Below are 25,613 nucleotides of genomic sequence, written 5' to 3' on the forward strand. Positions count from 1 at the left end.
CGAGAAACTGATGATTGATGCTTCTCATCTCTCTTTGTTCCTGTCTGTCCCTATCTCTGCCTCTGTAAAAAAAAAAAAAAAAAAAAAAAAAAAAAAAGAGTCTCAACAAAATGGGTATAGAAGGAAAATATCTCAACATGATAAAGGCCATATATGATAAACCATCAGCTAACATCGTATTAAATGGCACAGAACTGAAGGCTTTACCCCTTAAATCAGGAACAAGACAGGGTTGTCCACTCTCTCCACTCTTATTTAATGTGGTGCTAGAGGTTCTAGCCATACCAATCAGACAAGACAAAGAAATAAAAGGCATCCATATCAGAAAAGAAGAAGTAAAGGTATCACTTTTGCAGATAATATGATCCTATACATCAAAAACCCCAAAGAATCTACAAAAAAACTACTAGAAACAATAAGCCAATACAGTAAGGTCACAGGATACAAAATTAACATACAAAATCCATAGCCTTTCTATATGCCAACAATGAAACACTTGAGAATGAACTCAAAAAAATAATTCCCTTCACGATTGCAACAACAAAAATAAAATACCTAAGAATAAACATAACAAATAATGTAAAGGACCTATATAATGAAAACTACAAAGCATTGTTAACAGAAATCGAAAAAGATACAATGAGATGGAAGAATATTCTTTGTTCTTCGATAGGAAGAATAAATATAATCAAGATGGCCATGTTACCCAAAGCAATATACAAATTTAATGCAATTCCCATCAAAATTCCAATGACATTTTTTAAAGAAATGGAACAAAAAGTCATCAGATTTATATGGAACTATAAGAAACCTCAAATAGCCAAAGCAATCCTAAAGGAAAAGAATGGAGCTGGGGGCATTACAATACCTGACTTCAAACTATATTATAGGGCCACAACAATCAAAATTGCATGGTTTTGGCAGAAAAATAGACACTCAGACCAATGGAACAGAATAGAAAGTCCAGAAATAAAACCACATATATATAGTCAAATAATTTTTTGATAAAGGGGCCAACAACACACAATGGAGAAAAGAAAGCCTCTTCAACAAATGGTGCTGGGAAAACTGGAAAGCCACATGCAAAAGAATGAAACTCGACTACAGTTTGTCCCCTTGTACTAAAATTAATTCAAAATGGATCAAAGACCTAAATATAAGACCTGAAACAATAAAGTACATAGAGGAAGACATAGGTTCTAACCTCATGGACCTTGGTTTTAAAGAGCATTTTATGAATTTGAATCCAAAGGCAAGGGAAGTGAAGGCAAAAGTAAATGAATGGGACCACATCAGACTAAGAAGTTTTTGCTCAGCGAGAGAAACTGACAACAAAATAAACAGACAGCCAACTAAATGGGAAATGATATTTTCAAACAACAGCAATAGCCAAAATATACAAAGAACTCATAAAACTCAATAACAAACAAGCAATCCAATATAAAAATGGGAAGAGGACATGAACAGACACTTCTCCCAGGAAGAAATACCAATGGCCAACAGATAAATGGAAAGATGCTCATCTTCATTAGTTATTAGAGAAATGCAAATCAAATCTGCAATGAGATACCACCTCACACCTGTTAGATTAGCTATTATCAACAGGACAGGTAATAGCAATGTTGGGGAGGCTGTGGAGAAAAAGGAACCCTCATACACTGTTGGTGGGAATGTAAAGTAGTACAACCATTATGGAGGAAAGTATGGTGGTTCCTCAAAAAACTGAAAATAGAACTACCTTATGACTCAGCAATCCCTCTACTGTGTATATACCCCCAAAACTCAGAAACATTGATACCTAAAGACACATGCAGCCCCATGTTCATTGCAGCATTGTTCACAGTGGTCAAGACATGGAAACAACCAAAAAGCCCTTCAATAGAAGACTGGATAAAGAAGATTAGTGTATATAGTGGCACATATACACTATGGAATACTACTCAGCCATAAGAAATGATGACATCGGATCATTTACAACAAAATGGTGGGATCTTGGTAACATTATACGGAGTGAAATAAGTAAATCAGAAAAAACCAAGAACTGCATTATTCCATACGTAGGTGGGACATAAAAACGAGACTAAGAGACATTGACAAGAGTGTGGTGGTTATGGGGGGGGGGAGAGGGGGAGGGGGAGGGGAAGGGGCACAAAGAAAACTCGATAGGTGATGGAGGTCAATCTGACTTTGGGTGATGGGTATGCAATATAATTGATTGACAAGATAACCTGGCCATTTTTTCTTTGAACATATGTATACCCTGATTTATTGATGTCACCCTACCTAGTAAAATTAAAAAAAAAAAAAGGCTCATGTAGTTTGGTCAGGCCCACCCAATATAGCTTCCCTTTTGCCATATAACATAATTATGAAAGTGTTGCAACATTCCCAGGGTTTGCCCACCCTCAGAAGAACAGGTAATTAATTATACATGGGTGAGTATCATTGAGAATTATTTTAGAATTCTTCCTACCACGCAGACACTTCACATTTAGGTCTGATTTACACAAAGTTTATATATTCTCTTTTTATTAGAGGGGAATGCATAAAATTATTATGACTTCTTCCTTCCTTGCTGTGTGGCTGTACCGAAGCCTTTCTAGATAAGCTATTGATATTTTGAGAGAATGTATAAATTGATTGATCCTATTCTTAAGTAGAAATGCAGATTGTATTTTTCTCAAGCTAACAGTTACCATGAAGAGAAAGAAAATAAGGAGGGAGGAAGAGAGTGAATTTTAGATTAGGAGGTGGACATAGGAAAGAAAAAAGAAATCTTAAATTTATGCAAAATCCCTAGATTACTACCTGAAACAATTAATTTGGAACTCCTTTTTGTTTTGGTTAAACATTAATTGCTTGAATGATTTTCTTAAATTGTGTCAATTGCCATTTAGGCTGATAACAAACGAAAGGACTTTTTCCCCTGCCAATGTGAAGTTTACTTGTCCTTATCCCTGCTTGGAAGAATTAGCAGCTGGAAGGAAATCTGGTTGCCTTGGCAATTTAGAGCAGATAATGGATGCATGTTGTTAGGGTTTTAGTCTTTTCTTCCTTTTCCAATAGAGCAAATTGTACATTAAAAAAATATGAAGTAGATAATCATGATAAGGTCATCTTAGTAATATATTTAAAGAAAAATATTTTGTGGCTTTTTTAAAACTACATTTTTATGATAGCCTTATTTGGGGTAATGATTTGGTTGTGTTTTATGTAGGGTAAAACAAATACAGGTGTGAAAAATACAACTAATTGTAATTTTGCTTTCTAAATTTTTTATTCCAGTCTCTGAGGCGATGTATTTCTTGTTACATAAAACCATGTTCTCAGTTAGTGCCTTATGTAAACTTTGGCCAATTAGATAGCCTCTCCATCAGCTTTTTAGAGAACTAAATGTTATAAAACATAACTTTTCATTGTGAATGTGGTTGGGGCTGTTTAAAAGAGACCATGCATATAGATTGTTTAAATCTAAATGTAGATATTTCTATTTTTTTTCTTCGAAGCATATACTTTATAAAGGTATAAAGTGGACACTAAAATACATTGTGTAGTTTTATTGGCTTTTGTTTTTTTTAAACAGCTTTTTGAGGTATAATCTACATACCATACAACTTAAATGTTTAAACAGTACAATTATTTTAGTATGTTCACAGTGTTGTGTAACCATCACCATATTAGAACATTTTTATCTCTTATATTAACAGCAAATCCCCATTTATCTCTTTTACCCTATCCAGTTAGCCCTAAGCAAGCACTAATTTAATGTTTCTATAAATTTGCCTATTCTGAACATTTTGATATAAGTGGAATCATATGACATATGCTCTTTTGTGACTGGCATTTTTTTGCTTAGCATAATGTTTTCAAGGTTCATCCATGTCATGGCATGGATCAGTGCTTCATTTCTTTTTATTGCTGAATAATATTACACTGTAAGGATATACCACATTTTATTTATGAGTTGATGCACATTTGGGTTCTTTCTGCCTTATGTCTATTATGAATAATGCTGCCATGAATTTTTTTGAGAGAAAGAGAGATGAAGGAAGAGAAGGGGAGAAGCATCAACTCATTGCCTCACTTAAGCTGTGCATTGATTGTTTCTCATGTGTGCCTTGACTGGGGTTCGGACCAGCAACGTTGGGCTGAAGCTGAGTCAGTAACCCCTTACTCAGGCTGGTGACCTTTGGGCTCAAGCCTGCAACTTTGGGATCATGTTGACAATCCAACGTTCAAGCTGGTGATCTCGGTTTTTGAACAGAAAATCTCAGTGTTTCATGTTGTCACTCTATCCACTGCTCCACATCGGTGAGGCATGAATTATACACTGCTCACAAAAATTAGGGGATATTTTATCACTTCATATTTATTTTGAAATATCCCCCTAATTTTTGTGAGCAATATATTTGCACAAGTGGATTTTTGGTCAGGCAAAAGTGGGCTTACAGTTGTTTGTATGGTGAAAAGATATTACTTAAAAGATAAATCATAAGTAAGGATATGAAATAATAATAAAGCCAATAATAGAAATAAATAATGCAATAATTAAAAGATAATACAAGAATAAATTGTACTTGCACACTCCCAACTGTAAATCTACTTTTGTTCACCCTGTATGTTTTCACTTTTGCGTATATACCTAGAAGTGGAACTGGGTTATATGGTAACTTTAAATTCAAACTTTTTAGAAACTAGCAGATTTGGCCCTGGCCGGTTGGCTTAGCAGTAGAGCGTTGGCCTGGCGTGCAGGAGTCCCGGGTTCGATTCCTGGCCAGGGCACACAGGAGAGGTGCCCATCTGTTTCTCCACCCCTCCCCCTCTCCTTCCTCTCTGTCTCTCTCTTCCCCTCCCACAGCTGAGGCTCCATTGGAGCAAAAGATGGCCCGGGTGCTGAGGATGGCTCTGTGGCCTCTGCCTCAGGCGCTAGAATGGCTCTGGATGCAACAGAGCGACGCCCCACAGGGGCAGAACATCGCCCCCTGGTGGGCATGCCAGGTGGATCCTGGTCGGGCGCATGCGGGAGTCTGTCTGACTGCCTCCCTGTTTCCAGCTTCGGAAAAATGAAAATAGAGAAAGAAAGAAAGAAAGAGAGAGAGAGAGAGAGAGAGAGAGAAAGAAAGAAAGAAAGGGAAGAAAGAAAAGAAAGAAAAGGAAGGAAGGGAGGAGGAAGGAAAGTAGGAAGGAGGGAAGGAAGGAAGGAGGGAGGGAGGGGAGGGGAGGGGAGGGGAGGGGAGGGGAGGGGAGGGGAGGGGAGGGGAGGGGAGGGGAGGGGAGGGGAGGGGAAGAAACTAGCAGATTTTCCAAAAGATCTGTGCCATATTGCAGTTTTGCTGTAGCGTGTGAGGTTCCAATCTCTCATCCTTGGTAGTAATGTCTCATGGTTTTGATTTACACTTCCCAGATGACTAATCATGTTGAACATCTTTTCATGCACTTACTGATCATTTGTATATCTTCTTTGGGGAAATGTCTGCTTTAGTCTTTTCCTATTTTTAAAAATGATTTGTATTTTTATTGTTTAATTGTAAGAGCTCTTTTTATATTCTAGATATAATCCCTTATCAGTTGTATGATTTGCAGGTATTTTCTTCCATTCTGTGGATTGTCTTTACTTTCTTGATGATGTTTTTTGAAGCACAAAAGTTCTTAATTTTGATCAAAGCTAGTTTATCTTTTTTTTATTGCTTGTGGTTTTAGTATATCTAGCAAACATTTTTTAACCTAAAATAATGAAGATTTACTTGCATTTTTTTCCTGCAGGTTTTATAATTTTTGTTTCCTCATTTAGGTCTTTAATTAACTTTAAATTAATATTTATTTATGTGTGAGGTAGGGTTACAACTTTTTTTTTTTTTTTGCATATTGATACCATTTGTCCCCGTACCATTTGTTGAAAAGACCAGTCTTTCATAATTTCATTGTATTAGTACCCTTATCAAAAAAATATGTATGGGTCCTCCTCCATGGCTTTTAAAAAATGCTTCTAGTAATTCTTACATGAGCTAACTTCTTGATGTTTTTCATGAAGATTGATTAATATAAATATATTTCATGTGTATGTACTTGGTAAGGTAACCTGTTACCTTCATTTTTAAAAACAAGTAAGATTTAATCAGGCTTTGAAGTACTGTAGGAGCTACCAGAACCACTTTGAGGAAGCCATCCTTAAAGGTGGTGTGGCATTGTTCTCTTTTGGCTCCATCTCCCCTAAAACAGATTTACCTGTGTTGCTCCTCTATGGTGGGCAGTACCAAGGATGGATGAGATGAAAAAGAGTCAATGATTGGGATTATAACATTTGACCAGTTATATTGTACTTTACTATGATGAATTCAGTGATTTGAGAGTTGGTGATAACTAAAGTGCAGCAGGTTACTAGGAGAAGCCTTGGAAGAAATAATAATCATTAGTGTGGCCAAGAATCTGATATTTGAGGCCAGGCTTCTTGTTTGGTATTGGTGAATCTGAAGGATCTAGACCAGTGGTGGGATTCAGCCAGTTTGCACCAGTTCAGCAGAACTGATACCTGATTTTTTATTGAGTTTGAGGAACCGGCTGTTAAAATGGCACTTGTAATCAGGGTTCTCTCTAATGTGGGTGCCTGGGCAGCCGCCCAATGTAGAAATCACAAATTTACATTTCTTACTCTTTTTTAATGTTCATCTGCGCAACAGCGTATTCTAAGCGCCCATAGTAATGTTCATTCCGTTCTTAGATGAAAAAAATTGCGAGGACACCAATCAAGAATCAATATGGAAATACCTTAAATAACAGTTTTATTGTTTTTTGTCAGGTATTAATATTTTTTCATTAATATTTTAAAACTCTTATAATCTTATTTTGTGTATTTCTTTTATTTTTATTTAAGTATTAAATCTGTAAAATAATAAACTACCTTTCAGATTGGTTTTTTATGCTTAACATGGTCATTAGGGCAAAGAACTGGTTGTTAAAATAATTGATTCCCACCACTGGTCTAGAGTAGTGCTATCCGGTAGAAATATAGTGTGAGCCTCCAAAGTGTTCTGGTAGCTACATTAACAAAAGTAAAAAGAATCCTGTGAATCACAATTTAATAATATATTTCATTATATCAGAAACATTATTTTAACATGTAATAAATATAAAATTATTAAATATTTTACATTTTTGTACTTAATCTTGGATATTAGTACATACTTGACACTTAAAGCATATATGAGTTATGTTTTGATATGATAACCAGTTGAAATACTGCATCAACATTACTCAACTTCTTTTTTTTTTTTTTTTTTTTTTTTACAGAGGCAGAGATAGACAGGGACAGACAGACAGGAACAGAGAGAGATGAGAAGCATCAATCATCAGTTTCTCGTTGTGCGTTGCGACTTCTTAGTTGTTCATTGATTGCTTTCTCACATGTGCCTTGACCGTGGGCCTTCAGCAGACCGAGTAACCCCTTGCTGGAGCCAGCGACCTTGGGTCCAAGCTGGCGAGCTCTTTGCTCAAGCCAGATGAGCCCGCGCGCGACCTCGGAGTCTCGAACCTGGGTACTTCCGCATCCCAGTCCGAGGCTCTATCCACTGCGCCACCGCCTGGTCAGGCTACTCAACTTCTTTATACTTCAAAATAGCTCGACTCATCCCTTTAACTCAGTGGTCCCCAACCTTTTTTGGGCCACGGACCAGTTTAATGTCAGAAAATATTTTCACGGATCGGCCTTTAGGGTGGGACAGATAAATGTATCATGTGACTGAGACAAGCGTCAAGAGTGAGTCTTAGATGGATGTAACAGGGAATCTGGTCATTTTTAAAAAATAAAATATTGTTCAGACTTAAATAGAAATAAAACAGAAATAATGGTAAGTTATTTATTCTTTCTCTGCGGACCGGTATCAAATGGCCCACTGACCAGTACTGGTCCGCGGCCTGGGGGTTGGGGACCACTGCTTTAACTTATACATATGGCTTTGGGAGAGGGGCCTTTTTCCTGCCTGTTAAATGAGGCTTTCAACTGATAGGATGAAAAGTGCGTTCACTGAGACCAGAGGGTCTGAGAATTTTATAAAGTGACATGGGCAACTCACTAAATGAATAAAGAATAATTTTAGAGAGACACATTATGATGAAGATATCTGAGCCTTTTAAAAGAGAAAAATGAGCTGTGAAAATTATACTCTCAGTCTCTTCTCCCTTTTCAAGGGTAAAATCTACTCCTTTGAGGTAAAGCTATAGTATATAGAAGATACTAGTAGTTCAGTGCTTCTCAAATGGGCATGATTTTGCCCCAGGGAATTGGTCAGTGTTGGGGCACATTTTTGATGGTTGCAACTGGGGGATTGGGGTGTGTATGTTACTGACTATAGTAGCTAGAGGTCAGGGTGCTGATAGCATCTGACAGTAAACAAAATAGTTCTGCAGCAATGAATTATCTGACCCAAATGTTGGATGTTACTGAGACAATGTGCCCCACACAGGTAGAACAAGATTCTCCAGTTCCCCTTTCATTGATAGTTACATTGGTACATGGTTTCTACTGGGAGAAGAACGGTTTTCTTTTAAATTTAGTCTCATCTTTCCATATAAAATTTATAAGGAGAAATAGCCAACTTTTAAAGTATTTCTGATGGAGCTGATTTGTCAGGTGGATTCTTCCCACATTCCTGAAGAGTGTGTGTCTCCGTGGTCTTCCCTCTGGGGCAGTGGGGCAGCTGCTGCCTGTCCGCCTGCCTTCCCGGGTCCAGGCCTCTGTTTTGCCGGGACCATTCTACTTTCTGTTAAGGGTGTCTTGAAACAAAACAGCATCTGTGAGGCTGCTAGAAAGATGATTGCACTTGCACAAGGTCTGCTGCAATTTCTTGATGAGTGCTGGCAGTGATGGGAGTGTTGGTTTTGATTTTTTCCTTTTATTTCTCCGTCAGAAAGAATGGTTATCACCACCATGTTCCTAATGTCTGCTACTCAGGGAGCTATAACTTTGAGGCTTCCTAAATTCTAGCAAGTAGAAATCAATACAAGTCATTTTGGGCTTATAAACATTCTTTTGTAAGTATTTAGTCATGGTTGCCAGTGTTTGTAAGGTTACTAGTGGGGTGTGATCCCCACCCCTTCTTCATGGCTGCTAGTGTTGCTTGTGGCACTTTTAGTTTTTGGTGGTAAACCACTTAAGTGAGCTGTACCTAACTAGGCTAAAGACAATGTAATAAGGGCTGTTTGGGGACTCTTAGATTGGTAAGAATTTAGAGGTAAACCTTACAAAGGGGCAGTTGTCAAGGCAGCTCCTCTGTTCTTGCTTCTTACTACCAGCTAGGTATATACTTGCACCTATGACAGCTGACCTTCTCAAGGTCCCAGGACTTGTGAGTGAGCTTCTGCTCTGGGCCCTCAGCTGTGGACCACAGTGAGGAGAGAAGGCATTTGGAACCAGTCTTCCATTGTGCAGGGGGATAGCATGTCTCAAAAGATGAAAGGGACCATGAATACTGGATGGTTGTCCACCACATCGGTGCCCAGGGACTCCCTCTATTCCCTAGACTAGAGACCCCTGCTCTCCCTGCAGAGACCACCTCTGTGTGCACATCAGCCTACTCCCATCCCCCCACACAGCTGTGCCAGTTCAAGGAGAGCAGTAGTGGTCTGATTGTTAGGGAAGCTTGCAGCTTAAAGGAAGGATATGATTCTGGCATCCAAATTGAGACTTTAGGTTCATGTTTTCCCATTGCGATATGGTTAAAAATAGCAGTTAAATTTTATAGTAAGTAAAAGCTTGATTTTATAGAATTGCATTATGAATGCCTTACTTAAAAACAAATGTATTTAATATGTCCTTGAGCTATTCTAGATAGCTAAAAAGGTTTACAGCTATAACCTCTTTTTTGTATTATAGCTTTCCCCCCTTTTTTTGTATTATAGCTTTTCCAATTCTTTGTAAAAGAGTATAATAAATGTCATTTGGTTTTTTTGCAACAAGTAGAAATGACCATTGTGAACCATGCTTTAATATATGGACTGTATTTGTGTTTTCCTGATAAATGGATGTTTTCTTTAATTTCCAGTTTTGGACAGTGTTTTTGGTAAACAAGATTGATTGATAACTGAATTTCTTGGTGAAAATAACCATATATTAGCAGCTCTAATCTCTATGAGGTGTGTTTGTATATCATGGAGTGGGATACTCTTTTATTTTACTTACATTTTATAATATTGTCAGGCCTTAAACAGTATTGAACCTCTGATGAAAATGTGCCTGCAAAAATAATCCTTGGCTAATATTTGACTCCTGGCCTGCATGTTGAACATTGAATTCAGTTAAAATGGATGAAGTGACAGTAATCAACATTTCTTCTTAGCATATGACAAGTTCTACTCTGATTCTATATCAAGAAACTCTCAACTGTGTTCATAATGCAAGATTTACTTCTAAGCAATTAAGAATTTTCCTTCTGCTGTTTCAGGCCGGAGCCTCAGCAGAAACCTCCCTTAGTTCCTCCGCCACCACCTCCACCACCGCCTCCACCTCTGCCAGACCCCACCCCCCCAGAACCAGAGGAGGAGATCCTGGGTTCAGATGATGAGGAGCAAGAGGACCCCGCAGACTACTGCAAAGGTCTGTGCTCGTCTTCCCCACTGAGCTGCACCGTAATTTGTTTGGGGAACGAACAGGGGGAGCTAATGATGCAGATTGCTGGTTCTTTATTAACTTACTGGTAGCCTCTTGGTTTCATTATCATTTTAAATTCTTATCTGTTTAAATATAGAATGATACCAGAAAATGTAGGTGATATCAGAAGGAAAATTATAAGACAAAATATGCATAATATGTACATAGGTACTCTGGTACTTTCAAGAGGATTTATGGTGTATCTTTTTTATCCCCATTGATTTGAGAGGGAGAAAGGCATCAACTCATTGTTCTACTTAGTTCCATTTGGTTGTGCACTCACTGATTTCTCTGTGCCCTGGCCAGGGATGGAACCAGTGACCTCGGCACATTGGACAATGCTCTATCCCCCGAACCAGAGCTTTCAAGAGGATTTAAATGTGCTGATAGAATTAAAGATAGTATAGGCCCTGGCCAGTTGGCTCCGTGGATAGAGAGTCAGCCCAGCATATGGTGGGCCCAGGTTTGATCCCCATTCAGGGTACACAGGAGAAGCAACCATCTGCTTCTCTTCCTCTCCCACTTCTCTCTCTCTTCCCCTCCCACAGCCAGTGGCTCAGTTGGTCCAAGCATCAGCCTCAGGCACTGAGGATAGCTTGGTTGATTTTTTTTTTAATAAATTTTTTTTTTTTTATTTATTTTTTACAGAGACAGAGAATGAGTCAGAGAGAGGGATAGACAGGGACAGACAGACAGGAACAGAGAGAGATGAGAAGCATCAATCATTAGTTTTTCATGCGCATTGCAACACCTTAGTTGTTCATTGATTGCTTTCTCATATGTGCCTTGACCACGGGCCTTCAGCAGACCGAGTAACCCCTTGCTGGAGCCAGCGACCTTGGGTTCAAGCTGGTGAGTTTTTCCTCAAACCAGATGAGCCCACACTCAAGCTGGTGACCTCGGGGTCTTGAACCCGGGTCTTCTGCATCCCAGTCCGACGCTCTATCCACTGCGCCACCGCCTGATCAGGCAGCTTGGTTGATTTTAGCATGAGCCCCTAACAGGGGTTGCTGGATGGATCCCAGTCACGATGCATGTGGGAATCTGTCTCTCTGTCTCCCCTCCTCTTACTTAAAAAGAAAAAAGAAGAATTAAAGATAGTATAAAACAGGATAGTTAAAGATAAAAGCAAATATTCATCCAAGAAGAACCTAGAGAGTGGAAGGTGCTCTGCTCCTGAAGGGAGCCAGTGTAATTGTTCATTGCATCTGACCAAGTTTTCTGACTGCTAAGACTAACAAGGAACTGCTCCTTTGAATTACATGGTATTCATTGTCTGTGCAAAGAAAGCCTGCCTGTTTGTTTATAGATACAGATTTTTTTCCTGGCATTGCAGTCAATGAAAAAGACATTTTGTGGGTTCTGTCATTGTGTGACATAATGGATTATGTTTTCAGCTATGATTTCACAGAGGCATAGAAATTACTCTATTGGGGTGCTCTTGTGTTGAGGCTTTATAAATACCAAGAGCACATAGTTGAATTCCTAAAAGGCAAGCATGTTGTGTGGTGAAAACTGAGAACAGTCTGACCCAGACTCCATGCCTTGTATCGTCTAGACTCTGAGAATGTAGGAGGAAGGGAAGTTGCTGTGTCTGTTGGACTGCTTCTTTGTTACTTAACTACTCATTTGGTGGTTAATTTCCTCTAATAGCAAATTATCACTACCTGGAAGTCTGAGCTCCTGACAGTTGATGAGACATTTATTTACTACAGATTAAGGAAAATATAAGTGAAATTCTCTACAGCCAGAAGAATAAATGACAGAAGATGCACACATTCAGGCACAAAGAGTCTTTGGCTCTGTAATATCTTAATATGAATTTATTTTGTGATTACAGGCCATTGTGTGTTTGTTAAGAAACAATGTACTTTTTAGTTACCAATTAAGAGGGAAAGAAAGTTACTCTTCTGCTTTGCAAGTTTAGGATCTAATCTTCCACTGGAACCTCATGATTTCATAGATGTGGTCTCTCTACATAGAATCAGTGCTTTCCTTAGAAAAGGGATTGTGGATCTTTAGCATTTGCATGTGTAGTGATGATGACCCTAAAGGTCTAGTCCATCTAATTAATACAGAAAGGAAGGTACAGACAGAATTTGGGAGGGTAAAAAGATGTTTTTCATCCTCCCTCTTAGTCTGCATTTCTTGGTTCAGAAGTTAAGTTGTTTGAAGAGATATAATTATCTTTTTATTTTGCTGCTTATGCAAAGTTGGCCTGTAGAAACTGTTTTCTTCAGCACACAGTCTTTACCATGTTGGAATGAGAACTTTTTTGCTTCATACCTGGCAGGAGATGGCTCTCATTCCTTTATCACATCTGTGAATCAGCCCTGTGGATATTCCAGACCGAAATGTAGGGCTGTGAATGAGGATTCCATAGTCAGAGCTGATTCTAGGTAACATTCACTAAACTTGAAACATCTTAAGAGTTAATAAAGTCAGTCTCAGTATGGCATGTTAGAGATACCTTCTTACACTCTCACTCTTGTCCCTAACTTTGTATCTTGTGTCTGTAACCAACATTACATGCAACGGATGCCATTCTCTGAGTTTTGTGCTCTAGACCAGTGTTTTTCAACCAGTGTGCCGCGGCACACTACCGCGAGACATGGTCAGGTGTGCCATGGGGAAATTAAACATGGGTCCCCAAACTACGGCCCGCGTGCCAGATACGGCCAGCAGAGGTTATTTATCCGGCCCGCCGCCAGCCGCCTCCATCCGAACATAAACATTCCCCTCACAATCCCTCCAGCTATCAGTGACAGGAAGAGTGGAGGCACAGGGAACGCTCACTGACCAATAACCTTCTAGGATTCATCCCGACCACTAGCGATGAACCAGTAGAAGGCTGCCTCTCATCCACACCCAGGAAGGTCCCCACTCAGGCTGCCGCGCACTTGTCATTGTGTGGCCGCGGCAAGTAGTTAAAGCTGCTACTCCTCCCCATGGTCCCGATTTCTAATCCTGGTCAGGATTGGAGGTAAATGTTGCCACCACTAGGTGAAGCCTCAGCCTCAGCTGGTTATGTCTATCCTGATGGTGTATATAGATATTTGACCTTTTTCTTTTTAAAAGAGGCCCTCCGCAGAGGGTGATATACAATGCACCACAATGCATCACAATGTTATCTAACTTTAAAGCTAAAGTTTGCTGATCTTCCTTTGGACAGTTTTTGGTTATCTGTTGCCAAGGAGTTCCCCATTCTGGCCAACAAAGCTATTTTGACATTGCTCCCATTTTTAACCACATATCTATGTGAGCTGAGCTTCTCAAGCTTGACTGCGATAAAAACTAAAAACAGAGAGAGACTGAGAACTGTTGAGGAAGAGCTTCGTGTGTGTCTTTACCATTCCTGCCAGGATATCCCTTTTGTGTTCATCTAAACAGGCCCAGGTTTCACACTAAGTGAGTATAAATACATTTAGAAACTATATTATTAACTATACGTATAATCTGTACTGTGTTAGAGTATCATTTTGGTAGGTGGTGTGCCCCAGGATTTTGTAAATGTAAAAAATGTGCCACGGCTCAAAAAAGGTTGAAAATCACTGCTCTAGACCACAATAATTTGTCTAAGATAACTGACATAAATGCATTAAAGGAGTCCATGGAATTGAGACTATCTGGTGGGAAAATTGTGGCTGTCTCCCCTTGCCCCGCACTGTGCCCCATCTCCCTAAATAGAATAGGTACCACCCCAAAACCAGTAGAATTGAAGTTACCAACATGATACTTTATCACTTCTGAGTACTTTAGCACAGTGGTTCCCAACCCCCGGGCCGCAGACCAGTAGCAGTCCGTGGGCTTTTTGGTACCAGTCCGCAGAGAAAGAATAAATAACTTACATTATTTCCGTTTTATTTATATTTAAGTCTGAACGATGTTTTATTTTTTAAAAATGACCAGATTCCCTCTGTTACATCTGTCTAAGACTCACTCCTGATGCTTGTCTTGGTCACATGATACATTTATCCGTCCCACCCTAAAGGCCGGTCCGTGAAAATATTTTCTGAGATTAAACCGGTCCGTGGCCCAAAAAAGATTGGGGACCATTGCTTTAGCATATATTTTGTCTGCAATAAGGTACATTCTCCTAGGTAACCACAATACAATCATCACGATCAGGAAGTTGGCGTTGATATATTTCTACCCTTTAATCCTCAGACTCTATTCAGGTTTCGCCAGTTGCCCAGTATTGTCCTTTATATGAAACGATACTTTTGTACTTTTGGAGAATCACATTACTTTTTTTTTTATTTTTTTATTTTTTTTATTTTTTATAATTTTATTTTTTTAATGGGGTGACATCCATAAATCAGGATACATATATTCAAAGATAACAAGTCCAGGTTATCTTGTCGTTCAATTATGTTGCATACCCACCACCCAAAGTCAGATTGTCCTCCGTCACCCTCTATCTTGTTCTCTCTGTGCCCCTCCCCCTCCCCCTTTCCCTCCCCCATTCCCCCCTCCCCCCCGTAACCACCACACTCTTATCAATGTCTCTTAGTTTCACTATTATGTCCCACCTACGTATGGAATAATACAGTTCCTGTTTTTTTCTGATTTACTTATTTCGCTTCGTATCATGTTATCAAGATCCCACCATTTTGCTGTAAATGTTCCGATGTCATCATTTCTTATGGCTGAGTAGTATTCCATAGTGTATATGTGCCACATCTTCTTTATCCAGTCATCTATTGATGGGCTTTTTGGTTGTTTCCATGTCCTGGCCACTGTGAACAATGCTGCAATAAACATGGGGCTGCATGTGTCTTTACGTATCAATGTTTCTGAGTTTTGGGGATATATACCCAGTAGAGGAATTGCTGGGTCATAAGGTAGTTCTATTTTCAGTTTTTTGAGGAACCACCATACTTTCTTCCATAATGGTTGTACTAATTTACATTCCCACCAACAGTGGATGAGGGTTCCTTTTTCTCCACAGCCTCTCCAACATTTGCTATTACCTGACTTGCTAATAACAGCTAATCGAACAGGTGTGAGGTATCTCATTGCCGTTTTGATTTGCATTTCTCTAATAGCTAAAGAAGATGAGCATCTTTTCATATATCTGTTGGCCATTTGTATTTCTTCCTGGGAGAAGTGTCTATTCAAATCCTCTTCCCATTTTTTTATTGGATTGTTTGTTTGTTTGTTGTTGAGTTTTATGAGTTCTTTGTATATTTTGGATATTAAGCCCTTATCTGAGCTGTTGTTTGAAAATATCATTTCCCATTTAGTTGGCTTTCTGTTTATTTTGTTATCAGTTTCTCTTGCTGAGCAAAAACTTCTTAGTCTGATGTAGTCCCATTCATTAATTTTTGCCTTCACTTCTCTTGCCATTGGAGTCAAATTCATAAAATGCTCTTTAAAACCCAGGTCCATGAGTTGAGTACCTATGTCTTCTTCTATGTACTTAATTGTTTCAGGTCTTATGTTTAGATCTTTGATCCATTTTGAGTTAATTTTTGTACAGGGGGAGAGACTGTAGTCCAGTTTCATTCTTTTGCATGTGGCTTTCCAGTTTTCCCAGCACCATTTATTGAAGAGGCTTTCTTTTCTCCATTGTGTGTTGTTGGCCCCTTTATCAAAAATTATTTGACTATATATATGTGGTTTTATTTCTGGACTTTCTATTCTGTTCCATTGGTCTGAGTGTCTATTTTTCTGCCAATACCATGCTGTTTTGATTGTCGTGGCCCTATAATATAGTTTGAAGTCAGGTATTGTTATGCCCCCAGCTTCATTCTTTTTCTTTAGGATTGCTTTGGCTATTCGGGGTTTTTTATAGTTCCATATAGATCTGATGATTTTTTGCTCTATTTCTTTAAAAAATGTCATTGGAAGTTTGATGGGAATTGCATTAAATTTGTATATTGCTTTGGGTAATATAGCCATCTTGATTATATTTATTCTTTCTAGCCAAGAACAAGGTATATTCTTCCATCTCATTATATCTTTTTCAATTTCCCTTAACAATGGTTTATAGTTTTCATTATATAAGTCCTTTACATTCTTTGTTATGTTTATTCCTAAGTATTTTATTTTTTTTGTTGCAATCGTGAAGGGGATTATTCTTTTGAGTTCCTTCTCAGTTGTTTCATTGTTGGCATATAGAAAGGCTATTGACTTCTGTATGTTAATTTTGTATCCTGCGACCTTACTGTATTGGCTTATTGTTTCTAGTAGTCTTTTTGTGGATTCTTTGGGGTTTTCGATGTATAGGATCATATCATCTACAAAAAGTGATACCTTTACTTCTTCTTTTCCGATATGGATGCCTTTTATTTCTTTGTCTTGTCTGATTGCTCTGGCTAGAACCTCTAGTACCACATTAAATAAGAGTGGAGAGAGTGGACAACCCTGTCTTGTTCCTGATTTAAGGGGGAAAGCCTTCAGTTTAGTGCCATTTAATATGATGTTAGCTGATGGTTTATCATATATGGCCTTTATCATGTTGAGATATTTTCCTTCTATACCCATTTTGTTGAGAGTCTTAAACATAAAATTGTGTTGTATTTTATCAAAAGCCTTTTCTGCATCTATTGATAAGATCATGTGGTTTTTGTTCTTTGTTTTGTTGATATGGTGTATTACATTAACCGTTTTACGTATGTTGAACCATCCTTGAGATGGAGAATCACATTACATTTTGTTTTCTTGTTTCTTTAATCAGTTCCTTAGTGTTTTCTTGACTTTCATGACTGACATTTTTGAACATTGTAGGCCAATTATTTTGTATAATGTTTCTCAATTTAGAATATATTAAAAAAAAACTTTTCAGCTAGTGCATAGTTTTGATTTATACCATTACAGTTGATGTCAGTCGATTGTCTAAGATGCTGTCTGCTGGATACCTGCATCCTATAGTTATTCTTTTTCCCTGGTAGTTAATAAATATTTCATTGAGAGTCACTTTGAGACTATGTAAATATCCTTTCATTAACAAATTTATTTCCTTTCTCTTTCTCTGTCCCATCTATTCCTCTGGTCCATATCTCTGTCTTCCTATCTGTCAAATGGATTCATTCATGGATTTTCCTTTTATTTAGTGAATTATAATCAAGTATTCTCCTTATATGTTTGATATTTGGAATACCCCAGATTTGTCTATTAACAGCCCCTTCAGGTTGGTTCTATGTCCGTTTGAAATGTCCCTGTCATCTTTGAACACTTTCTTACTTCCAAGTACAAGGGGGCCTTGGGTTACTATAATCTCGACATACAACATTTGGAGTTTTACGACATTCACTTCCATAAAAACTTTAAAAAATTGCGCGGCAAGATGACGATGGAGTAGGTGGACATATCAACTTCCACCTCCCAGAACGAAAGTAGATTACAACTTAATTTTAAGACCTATCATCTGGAAAAACCAACTTGACTAAACTAAGAGGACTCTTTAACCAAGAAACACTGAAGAAGCCACACTGGACTTTAAAACAAAGGCTATAGTAAGAGATAAAGAAGGTCACTACATAATGATAAAGGGAGCAATCCAACAGGAAGATATAACCATTATAAACATCTACACACCTAATATAGAAGCACCTAAATATATAAAGCAGACTTTGATGGATGTAAAGGGCAAGATAGAAAGCAACACTATAATAGTAGGGGATTTCAATACCCCACTAAATCGCTAGATAGATCCTCAAGAAAGAAAATTAACAGAGAAACAGCAGACTTAAAGGACATACTAGTTCAACTAGATTGAATAGATATCTTCAGAACCTTTCACCCTAAAGCAGCAGAATATACATTCTTTTCAAGTGCTCATGGTATATTCTCTATAATAAACCATATGTTAGGGCACAAAAACAGTCTCAACAAATTTAAGAAGTTTGAAATCATATCAAGCACTTTCTCTGATCACAATGGCATGAAACTAGAAATCAACAACAACAGAGAAACTGAAAAATACTCAAACACTTGGAAACTAAATAGCATGTTATTAAATAACAAATGGGTTAACAATGAGATCAAAGAAGAAATAAAAAAATTCCTAGAAACGAATGATAATCAGCATACAACAACTCAAAATTTATGGGACACAGCCAAAACAGTCCTGAGAGGGAAGTTCATAGCATTATAGGCATACCTTAAGAAGCTAGAAAAAGCTCAAATGAACAACTTAACCCTGCATCTAAAAGAACTAGAAAAAGAACAGTAAGTGAAGCCCAGAAGTAGTAGAAGGAAGGAAATAATAAAGATCATAGCGGAAATAAATGACATAGAGGCTAAAGGAACAATACAGAGGATCAATAAAACTAGGAGCTGGTTCTTTGAAAAGGTAAACAAAATCGATGAACCTTTAGCCAGACTCAGAAAAAAAGAGAGAGGATTCAAATAAATAAAATTAGAAAGAGTGGAGAAATAACAACTGACACAACAGAAATACAAAAGATTGTAAGAAAATACTATGAAGAACTATATGCCAAAAAATTAGACAACCTAGATGAAATGGACAAATTTCTTGAAACATATAATCTTTCAAAAATCAATCAAGAAGAATCAGAAATCTAAACAGACCGATTATAACAAATGAGATTGAAACAGTTATCACAAAACTCCCAAGAAACAAAAGCCTGGGACCAGATGGCTTCACAAGTGAATTCTACCAAATATTCAAAGAAAAACTAACTCCTATCCTTCTCAAGCTATTTCAAAAAATACATGAGGAAGGAAGACTTCCAAGCTCCTTTTATGAGGCAAGCATTATTCTGATTCCAAAACCAGGAAAAGAGAACACAAAGAAAGAAAATTATAGGCCAATATCCCTGATGAATTTAGATGCTAAAATCCTCAACAAAATATTAGCAAACCGGATTTAGCATTATCATACACCATGATCAAGTGGGATTTATTCTGGCGAGGCAAGGCTGGTACAATATTCACTAATCAATCAATGTGATTCATCACATAAACAAAAGGAAGGAGAAAAACCACATGATAATTTCAATAGATGCAGAAATGCATTTGATAAAATCCAGCACCCAGTCTTGATCAAAACTCTCAACAAAGTGGGAGTACAGGGAACATACCTAACATGATAAAGGCCATCTATGACAAACCCACAGCCTACATCATACTCAATGGGCAAAAATTAGAAGCAATTCCCATAAGATCAGGAACAAGGCAGGGGTGCCCCCTTTTACCACTCTTATTCAACATAGTCCTGGAAGTCCTAGCCACAGCAGTCAGACAAGAAAAAGAAATAAAAGGCATCCAAATTGGAAAAGAAGAAGTAAAACTATCATTATTTGCAGATGAGACGATATTATATATAGAAAACCCTAAAGTCTCCATCAAATAACTACTGGACCTGATAAATGAATTCAGCACGGTGGCAGGATATAAAATTAATACCCAGAAGTTAGAGGCATTTTTATATACCAACAATGAACTGTGAGAAAGAGAAATTAAGGAAACAATCCCCTTCACTGTTGCAACCAAAAAAATAAAGTACCTAGGAGTAAATTTAACCAAGAAGATTAAAGACTTTTACTCTTAAAATTATAAAACATTGATAAAAGAAATGAAGGAAGACACAAACATGTAGAAGCATATACCATGTTCATGGTTAGGAAGAATAAACATCATTAAAATGTCTATATTACCCCAAACAATTTATAAATTCAATGCAATATCAATTAAAATACCAATGGCATACTCCAAAGATATAGAACACATATTCCAAAAATTTATATGGAACCAAAAAAGAACACGAATAGCCTCAGCAATCTTGAAAAGGAAGAATAAAGTGGGAGGTATCACACTTCCTGATATCAAGTTATACTACAAGGCCATTGTACTCAAAACAGCTTGGTACTGACATAAGAACAGGCATATAGGTCAATGCAATAGAACAGAGAATCCAGAAATAAACCCACATTTTTGTGGACAGCTGATATTTGACAAAAGAGGTAAGAGCATACAATGGAGTAAAGACAGTCTCTTCAACAAATGGTGCTGGGAAAAGTGGACAGCTACCTGCAAAAAAATGAAACTAGACCACAAACTTACACCATTCACAAAAATAAACTCAAAATGGATAAAAGACCTAAAAGTAAGTCAAGAAACCGTAAACATCTTAGAAGTAAACATAGGCAGTAAGCTCTCCGACATCTCTCGCAGCAATATATTTGCTGATTTATCTCCATGGGCAAAGGAAATAAAAGACAGTATAAACAAATGGGACTATATCAAACTAAAAAGCTTTTGCACAGCTAAAGACAATAAGAACAGAATAAAAAGACAAACTAGCCTGACCAGGCAGTGGCACAGTGGATAGAGGATCGGACTGGGATGCAGAGGACCCAGGTTCGAGACCCCGAGGTCACCAGCTTGAGCGCGGGCTCATCTGGTTTGATGGAAAAGCTCACTGGCTGGGACCCAAGGTCGCTGGCTTGAAGGGGTTACTCGGTCTGCTGAAGGCCTGCAGTCAAGGCACATATGAGAAAGCAATCAGTGAACAACTAAGGTGTCACAACAAAGTACTGATGATTGATGCTTCTCATCTCTCTCCGTTCCTGTCTGTCTGTCCGTCCCTATCTATCCCTCTTTCTGACTCTCTCTCTGTCTCTGTAAATAAATAAAGATGTATATATTTAAAAAAAAAACAATAAAAAGACAAACTACACAATAGGAGAACATATTCAACAATACGTCTGATAAGGGGTTAATAACCAGAATTTATAAAGAACTTGTAAAACTCAACACCAGGAAGATAAACAATCCAATCAAAAAGTGTGCAAAAGAAATGAATAGATACTTCTCCAAAGAGGACATAGAGATGGCCAATAGGCATAAATGCTATTGAAAAAATGCTCAACATCACTAATCATTAGAGAAATGCAATTTAAAACCACAATGAGATATCACCTCACGCCAGTCAGAATGGCACTCATCAACAAAACAACAGAATAAGTGCTGGCGAGGATGTAGAGAAAAGGGAACCCTCCTGCATAGACTGGTGCAGCCACTGTGGAAAACAGTATAGAGATTTCTCAAAAATTAAAAGTGGAACTGCCTTTTGACCCAGCTATCCCACTTTTAGAAATATACCCCAAGAACACCATAGCACTGTTTCAAAAGGAGAACTTCACCCCCATGTTTATAGCAGCATTGTTCACAATAGCAAAGATCTGGAAACAGCCCAAGTGTCCGTCAGTGGATGAGTGGATTAAAAAGCAGTGGTACATATATACAATGGAATACTATGTGGCCATGAAAAAGAAAGAAACCTTACCTTTTGAGATAACGTGGGTGGACCTGGATTAAGTGAAATAAGCCAAGCAGAAAAAGAAATATATCATATGACCTTACTCATTTGAGGAATCCAATGAACAATGTGAACTGAGGAACGGAATAGAGACAAAGGAGGGATCAAAGGGACCAGAGGAAAAGAGGACAGAGGGGAAGGGGATGATAAGATGGGATAAACCTGAAGGGAATGGGGAGGGCGCTATGGGGAAGGGGACAAAGGAGATGTTGAGGGGAATATAGGGGAGGGAGGATGCATTCGGGGCAACACTAGATTCAATGTAAACATAATAAAATCAATAAAAAAAAACTTAAAAAAATTATGAGGTGAGTGTTTTGGCTTATACCATTAGCTTTGTACTTGCGGACTACGTGGATGAACTAATTCCAGACTAGCTTGTAACTATTTTTTAAGAAGGTAGAGAGACCTGCGACAAATCCTATACCCTCTACTTTAGCTGTTTCGCAAGGTGAAACACCTGTAGTACAGGTAGAATCATCTCCAGCGTCTCCTGCATGTTCCTTAGGCAATCCTGATTCACCTGACCCAGTATCTCCAGCACCTTCTGCAGGTTCTCCTGCCTCTCCAGCTTCCTTCTCCCAATAGGTGACTCTCCCACCTTGCAATGCCCCTTCTAGTATGCAAGCCAACCACAGGAATAAAGGTAAGGAATTATTTTTTACACTCATATTCTGTCATTTTTTTCTGTTACTACTGTACAGTGTACAGTACAATATATTTATGTCCCTTTCCTTTTTCTGTGGCTTAGTTGTGTCTTTATTTTCTAGATTTTAATTTTACAACTGTGTTAGGATAGGTAAGTGACTTAAGCAAGGGTGTGCTTTGACTTACACCAAAATTTGCGTTATCATAGGAACAGAACAGTGTCGTAACCCAAGGACTCACTGATCAATCTTGAATTTTCTCAACTCCAGCCTTGGAATCATCTCTTTCTGCATAGAGCACCTTTTAGCAGAGAATGTATTTAGAAGGCTAGATCTGGGCATTATTATATAGATGTGATTATTACTTTTGGGGTATCACACACACATACTTATCCTTCCTTTATGTATTTCTCTATGTTTCTATTTTGATTTAAATATATATAAATTATATATAAATGCACATATATAATATATAAATTTATATATCATATATTTATATTATATAATATATAAAATTATATATGTAAATTTACATATATATTGATGAACTTAATCTAGTATCTCTAATTTCAGTCTAATTCAGGCCAGTTTTCTTTCTCTCTTTATTTGTAGTTTCTCTCTTTGACAGTAAGAGACTAGGTTCTCATTATCCTCATTATATTTACTGATTTGATTAATTTCATTGTATGTAATGAGTCACAATATAATGGCTGTAGCTGTCACTGCCATTTTGGGCATCTCTCTCTTTTCCTCCTCACCACGCTTGTGCTCAGACATGCTTTGTTGCTTAGCCCTATTTAATGGCTGTGGACTGACTCTGTTCAAGGAGGGGTGAGGGGCAGATGGCTGTCACAGGTTAGGTATGTGTTTTTTATTCAGTCTGTTGAGGTGTCTTGTCTGCCGGTCCCCTTGTTTTCTTTGACTTCATTTCTAGAGAATGTTTGCCACACCAGCACGTCTCAATACTCCCCAAAGTGTGCAGCAGCAGCAGTGACACACCACATATTTTATCTCTTTATATTTTTTTTAATAAATAAATTTTTATTAAATTTAATGGGGTGACATCAATAAATCAGGGTACATATATTCAAAGAAAACATGTCCAGGTTATCTTGTCATTCAATTCTGTTGCATACCCATCACCCAAAGTCAGATTGTCCTCCGTCACCTATCTAGTTTTCTTTATGCCCCTCCCCTTCCCCCTCTCCCTTCTTCCCTCCCCCTGCCCCCCGTAACCACCACACTCTTGTCCATGTCTCTTAGTCTCGTTTTTATGTCCCACCAATATATGGAATCCTGCAGTTCTTGTTTTTTTATGATTTACTTATTTCACTCTGTATAATGTTATCAAGATCCCACCATTTTGTTGTAAGTGATCCGATGTCATCATTTCTTATGGCTGAATAGTATACCATGATGTATATGTGCCACATCTTCTTTATGCAGTCTTCTATTTTTTTTTACAGGGATTAAAACCTTTAAGCAGACTCTTGGCCAATACAGCAAGAATCCATAAAAGAGTAGTGTCCTTAACATGTTCACCAAGTCCAAGTTGGCCCCAACACCATGCCAAATCCCTGAAAAATGCAACCCAACCCCAGTTCAGTCTGTTAGGAGCTGTCACAAGGAGCAGGAGTCCAGGAAAAGTCCACATCCAGGAAAAGTCCACATGGCACTGGAATCGTTGTCACAATTCTATACTTTGCAGCTCATGTCCAAGTCCCAATGACCGCTGCTTCTAGCTGGTAATGATTCAGGTAGACTGGAGAAGCCATTTGCAGCATGTGTGGAGATGTAGCCTCTGTTCTCCTCTGCCTGGAGAGATGAGACCAGGTTGCCTTTCCCTGGAGCTCTGCGACTGTGCTGTGGTAAAGAGAACCTTGGGATACACTAAGCTGGGTAACAAAGGTAGATTCCTAATAGAAATTGGCAAAAGAGGGAAAGAGAGCTCTAAATTAGGAGTAGGTCCCAGCCTGAAATATGAATGGGGCATTGAGGTAGGAGGAATAAAGGAAACACTATATATTAAACAAAGCAGCAGAAAATAGGACTATCAACACCCACAACAGAGATCTTCGAGGGAAGAATAAAAAACCTGATTATTCAGGCAAGACATAGTTAAGTGGTCCTTGTGCAAATGAGATCAGTTTACCTGCTTCTTGGAAGAAATACCTTAGGCTCGTCCACAGTGTCGTAGATGGGGCCGACGGCCCTGGGCACCTTCAGCCTTCAGTGGCAAACCCCAGCATTCTGGGCAAGGTTAGGTCATAGGTGGCTGGAGCAGGGCTGGAAGAGACTGAACCCTCCCTTAGTGGAGCGAGGGGGAAGCCTACTATTTTATCTCTTGACAAGAGGAACGTTTGTGTATCATAGAAAATGCAGGTACGTTGGGGGGTGAGGTTTGGAATCCCAGCCCATCAACAGCTGCAGAAAGCATTTAGGGCATAGCCATTCTGAATCATTTATCACCAGCCAACTTGCATCTTAACTTTTTACCTGTACAAGTCTATTTTACATTCAAGACTTACAAACTTCAGACATTTTCACACAAAAAACACAACTACTATATTTAAAGATGTAATATAGTTAAAAATTGTTTGCCGCTCCTTTCTACAATGCCTGCTTTGGCTTTCTCTTTGGAGAGGAACTCTCCCCCTCTTCGTAGCCCGCGTGTTCCTGCCCATCTTCCCTTTAGCCCTCCCGCCCAATCCGGTGGGACTGTGGGCTCTGGTCTGAGAGGCCTGCCGCTCACAACCTGCCTCCCCCACTCCATATCCTTGGACCAGCTCCTTCCCCTCCAGGCTTTAGTTTCTTCATCTATGACATATTGTCTCTTTAATTTAATATATAATAACATTTTTACCACCTAAGGTTTTATGAAGAGTAAAATAAAACAAATATGTAAAGAAATATGAATTTTACTCTCTTCTGTTCTGTTTCATCCTTCTCTCAACTATGTTCCCATCTGTACTTCACGCTGCCTGCATGCGCTGGTTCCCTTTGTGGTCCGACTGCCTCCTGGGGCGGGTTCGTC

General features: G+C 38.4%; 1 protein-coding gene across 8 annotated transcripts in view; it reads left to right on the plus strand.

Moving 5' to 3' along the window:
- Window positions 1-25,613, plus strand: part of SRPK2 (SRSF protein kinase 2) — a 308,829-nt gene that overhangs the window by 187,380 nt on the left and 95,836 nt on the right. For all 8 annotated transcript variants that reach the window (XM_066240509.1, XM_066240511.1, XM_066240512.1 and 5 more), the window contains one exon: window positions 10,437-10,588. In XM_066240509.1, the coding sequence (XP_066096606.1) occupies window positions 10,437-10,588 (152 nt within the window). The remainder of the gene's footprint in view (window positions 1-10,436; window positions 10,589-25,613) is intronic.

Source organism: Saccopteryx bilineata, chromosome 7 (assembly GCF_036850765.1).
Source record: "Saccopteryx bilineata isolate mSacBil1 chromosome 7, mSacBil1_pri_phased_curated, whole genome shotgun sequence".
In the NCBI taxonomy this organism is placed as follows: Eukaryota; Metazoa; Chordata; class Mammalia; order Chiroptera; family Emballonuridae; genus Saccopteryx; species Saccopteryx bilineata.